The following is a 4,915-nucleotide window of genomic DNA, read 5'->3' as shown; positions in this document are numbered from 1 at the left end:
GTTACAAAGGAAAAGAAGAGAGTGCGACATAAAGGAAGTCGGTGGCTCGATGAGATACCGGAAAAGTACAACTAACGGCGAGATGAAGCAAAGGTGAAAACCCTAATCTAGCCGCCAAGTGTTAGTCAGTGATTTCGGATCCTTCTCTCGTTGTCCCCCCTTTCCCTTATATAGACGTCCTGATGCCTCGTCCTTGACCTAATTTACGCCATCTTGGTGGGCCTCCTCTGCTGGGCCGAGAAGCCCGTAGGCGTCCGAGCAGCCGCTGAGCCGAATGTACTTCAGTCGATGATGATCGACTAAAAGCACTCAAGAGTCAAGCCGAGAGACCTGACTCTTGAGCCGACCGATCGGGCCGTCGCTCTACCTAATCTGTGCCAGGCCTTTCTATTCCTCGGGCCTTGTGGGATGGTCAAATCCATCCTCTACAGTTGTTTGGTAATACTCTGTTTTATATCTCGTTTATTACAAATAAGTTGAATTTTTTCATTGTGTGATCATGTGGTTACACAAAGTCGATATGAATGTGGTTACAAAACTTCGAAATAAACACTGTTACATCAGCTTAGAGTTAATGAATTTCAAGATAAACCAATGAGTCTTCTTCACAAGCTCAACTTTGAAGTGTTGTCTCTTTCAGCTATGTTGCCATTTGTGGACCTGTGGTTGTGGTGCAAGAAAACAAATCGGTGGAGGATTACGCTAAGTGAAGTATCTAGACCACACACTCGTCTCTCCAGGGATACTGTAGCGACCGTGTTCCGAAGATCGATGTTAGGATGATCTGAGGACTGACTGGCTGAACTGTGAGAACGTACTGAATGGATTGGATGATGCTAGAAAGAGCTGATCAGAGTTCGAAGGACTTTCCGTGGGTGGATGGGAGAACTTGGATCGGGGCCTGATTAGTAGCGACTAGAGCGGAACCATGTACCCGATTAAAGCTAGGAACGGATCTGTTTTTGAGCCAAACAAAGCTCCATCAGTCGATTTTACGCTCGGGTTATTGGACAGGCCGTTCGGTTTTTTGAAACTCAGGATGTTCGGACAACTCGATGAAAATCCAGACAAAGCGGAATGTTCGGACAGCGATGGTCGGATCCGGACAAGTGTTGTTGGATTCGGACAAGACGGTTGAAATTGTCGGCCAGACAGCGATTGCCGGAAATCAGACAAGGCGGTTAAGACTGTCGGCTAAGCTGAGATGAGCTGATTTAGTAGTATCAGTCTGATTCGGACAAGGCGGTTGTCGACTGGATCAGTCAGCTCTAGCTCGAGTTCCGTCTAAGTAAAACTGGCGGGAACAGTTAAAGTCCGAAAAGGGGAAAAACTCGCACTGGAACGCTTTGGCGTGCGGGGTGGCGGTTACGGATTAAGAGCCGCGTGTAAAATAAGCGGGAATGGTTAACTTGGTAGTTTTCTCGGGCCTAAACCGCCCAACTGCCCATTTTAATCGTCTCCTTTGTCTTATTCAGCAATTTATGTACGGGAAACAGAAAGAAAGAACCAGAGAGAAACTCATAAAGAGAAAAGTCCGATTAAGAGAGAGTTTTCGATATTTGGCTGGATTGATCAAGTCCGAGTCAAGAACGATCGTCTGTGGGGTGAATCCGACTGTCTGAACGTTCGAAGATCCGACTGAACCCGCTCAAGAGGTGTCAGAAGAGACCGAATCAAACAGAACAAACCGACTCTAAGACAAAGGTGAGTGCGTGACCGTAGCCTATCGTACTGAATCGTAGTCTGATTGATAGGAATGTTCTATGTACTGATTGCTTGTATAATTCGAATTATCTGCTAAGTTCTGGCTTGGTCCGAACAGTCGGTTCCCTCCATCGACGCATCTGGATCAGATCATGCGCCTAGAGCCGTATTGGCCTGCTAGGGCTTGACTGAATCTGATAGCGCGCTGGCTTGGAACGATTGCGTCGGCTAAGTAACTGACTAATGATAAGCATATCCGTTTATTGACTGATTGACTCGATTGCTCTCACTCGGGACGGAATGACCGCTCTCACTAAGCGTACTGTTTTCTTATGCCTCCTTGTTTGGATGCAGATCAGGACCAGACCCGAAAGGGTAAAGACATAGCTTGAACGCAAGACAAGGGCAGGAAGGAAGGATGGTGGGTTTGGGTAGATATAGGACGAGATTAACATGTAATAGCCTATAGCAAACTGACTTGTTAACTCGAACCACATATTATCTATTCAAATCGTATTATGCTTTACTTGACTGTCTGAAAAAGAACTAACACTCTGAAATAATTCTAAGTAAGGAAAAAATATGAAAACGGCCCAAGTCTGATCGAGGAAGTCGAGCAAGACTCGTACTGATGTTACGAAAAAATGGGTCGGGTCCTTTCAAGTGGTATCAGAGCAGAGTCGAGTTCTAGGACAATCTAAGTATAGTGGGTTATTGGGGCAAACCATCCTTCCAAGCCTAACGTCTCGCGGTAAATTTTGTGTTCCGAGTCCTGATCCCAAGTTAGTTTTGACTAACTTGCCTATGATCTTGTTTCAGAGGACAAAAAGTAACTGTAACACAAGAAGGACTGTGAATGAGACCGCTGAGGGGTCTGCGAGCAACGTGGCCAGGAATGAAGCTGGTACGGAAGAGGCTCGGAATGCTGTTCAGAATGCAGCGAATTTGAACAATGCTGCAGCGGCTGGTGCTGCTGCTGGAGCTGCTGCTGCTCCGGTTGGATTGGAAGCCATTTTGGCTATCTTGGCGCAAGTCTTGGCAAGATTGCCTGCTGCGGCGGCACCTCCAGTGGCTCCACCTGTTGCGGAGGAAGTGGAGAACGTGGTGCCTGATGGAGAAGAGGCACACGTTGTTAGGAATCCGTCTTACCTCAAGGTTATGGACCACATGCAGAAACTGGGAGCAAAGTTCTTTTCGGGTGGTTCCAAACCAAAGGAAGCAGATCAATGGATTGACAGGATAGGGCGGAACTTTAAGTCGATCTGTTGTCCTCTTGCTTACAAGAAGGACATTGCTGTCCACTACTTGGACGGTGATGCGCACCTCTGGTGGTGAGGTGTAGCGGCTCGGATTGGTGCTGAGCATTGCACGTGGGCCAACTTTAAGACCGAATTCCGTGGGAAGTATTTTTCGCCGGAAGCATTTGATCAGCTCGAGGGAGCTTTTCTCAGACTGGAACAGGGAACTATGACTGTAAGGGAGTATGAAGCAGAGTTCAACAGCCTTAAGAAGTATGCTGGGCGTGAGGCTGAGTCGGAAATCTCCTTGGTCCGCAAATTCATGCGCGGACTCAGGGTTGATCTCCGAAATCGTTGTAATATCCGCAACTATGATACTTTGGCCGAACTGTTGGAAAAGGCCGCAGAACAGGAAGCTGGAATCAGTGAGGAAGCCAAGGTGTTTGGCACAGTGGCGCATGTCCATCCTGGTAAGCATGCGGGAAAGAATCAAAAGCCGGTGAAGGCTGGCTCTTCCAGCAAGCCGAATGCAACATGTCGCAGCGTGTTTGTTCGACTTCCGGGAAGATGCACTCTGGTGTCTGCCGTGCTGCTACGGGAGCTTGTCACCGTTGTGGAAGTATGGATCACAAGGTGCGTGATTGGCCTGAGGAAGATCTAAGACCGAAGAGCTAGAACAAGGGTGCTGGGGAACGTGTGTGCTACAACTGCGGCGAAACGGGGCACTACAAGAATCAGTGTCCAAAGGACGCACAATCTGCTGGGAAGCGTCCGAGTGATGGGCCTCAGCCGGCGGCGAAGAGGCAGGCCATCATGCCACGGGTGTACACAATCGGTGATGAGTCAATGGACCCAAGCACGTCTCGTCCGATCACTGGTGAGTCATCCTATCTCTCACCTTTGCCCTAAGAATTTCTGTGTGAAATTGCTTGCTTGTAGAGTAGGTCCTGAGTGTTCTGGGTAAATATGTAGGGACCTTAGTCATGGGTGGAGTGACAACCCATGTTCTGTTTGATTCTGGTGCATCTCACTGCTTTGTGCAACCCGAGATGATTGGAATTGGGGAATTCCAGAAAGAACCAGAAGAAGAAGTAAGACTGGTTCGAGCAACTGGTGGTCAGATCATGTACACTTCAGGGAAAATCCGAAACGTCTCTGTGATGATCGGAGGAGTGAACATGCCAGCCGACTTGGTCGTTTGCCCAGTGAAATCATACGATGTGATCCTTGGAATGGATTGGCTGAGTAAATACAAGGCACATCTTGATTGTCATCGTGTCCGAGTTCAGTTTGAGATAGGCAATGGAAAGCTTGTCTATCAAGGGGTCAGACCGACCAATGGGAGTATGATCATTTCAGCACTTCAAGTAGAAAGAATGTTGGAAAAAGGATGTGAGGCTTATCTGGCTTCAATCACAACTGTGGAAGTCGGACCTGATGCTGAGTTGGAAGGGATTCCGATCGTAAAGGAGTATGATGACGTGTTCGAATCCTTGACAGGATTACCACCTGACCGTTCTGATCCTTTCACGATTGAGCTTGAGCCGGGCACAAAGCCAATCTCGAAAGCTCCGTACCGGATGGCTCCGGCTGAAATGGCAGAACTTAAGAAACAGTTTGATGAACTGATGGAGAAAGGGTTTATGCGCCCAAGCAGTTCACCTTGGGGTGCACCGGTTCTGTTCGTGAAGAAGAAAGATGGTAGCTTCAGGCTATGCATTGACTACACGGGGGTTAACAGAGTCACAGTGAAGAACAAGTACCCTCTTCCAAGGATAGACGAGTTATTGGACCAACTCCGAGGTGCTACTTGTTTCTCGAAGATTGATTTAGCTTCGGGATACCATCAGATTCCGATTGGTGAAGAGGATGTCCGTAAGACAGCCTTCAGATCGAGATACGGCCACTACGAGTTTGTGGTCATGCCCTTCAGATTGACCAACGCCCCTGCAGCCTTTATGAAGATGATGAAT

At 48.0% G+C, this 4,915-nt stretch overlaps 1 protein-coding gene across 1 annotated transcript; it reads left to right on the top strand.

Annotated features, from left to right (window-relative positions):
• The first annotated feature begins 817 nt into the window (after positions 1 to 817).
• LOC125593461 lies at positions 818 to 4,203 on the top strand. The gene has a single exon (XM_048770117.1). The coding sequence runs from the start codon at positions 2,509 to 2,511 to the stop codon at positions 3,037 to 3,039; it is 531 nt and encodes a 176-aa protein (XP_048626074.1). The 5' UTR covers positions 818 to 2,508; the 3' UTR covers positions 3,040 to 4,203.
• The last annotated feature ends 712 nt before the right edge of the window (positions 4,204 to 4,915 follow it).

This window comes from Brassica napus, chromosome C9 (genome assembly GCF_020379485.1).
Source record: "Brassica napus cultivar Da-Ae chromosome C9, Da-Ae, whole genome shotgun sequence".
Classification (NCBI taxonomy): domain Eukaryota; kingdom Viridiplantae; phylum Streptophyta; class Magnoliopsida; order Brassicales; family Brassicaceae; genus Brassica; species Brassica napus.
This window is presented reverse-complemented; position numbering and strand designations above follow the sequence as displayed.

What these genes read in the sequence shown, in the direction of transcription:
- LOC125593461 (XM_048770117.1), top strand. Translation starts at nt 2,509, where the DNA reads ATGATCTTGTTTCAGAGGACAAAAAGTAACTGTAACACAAGAAGGACT.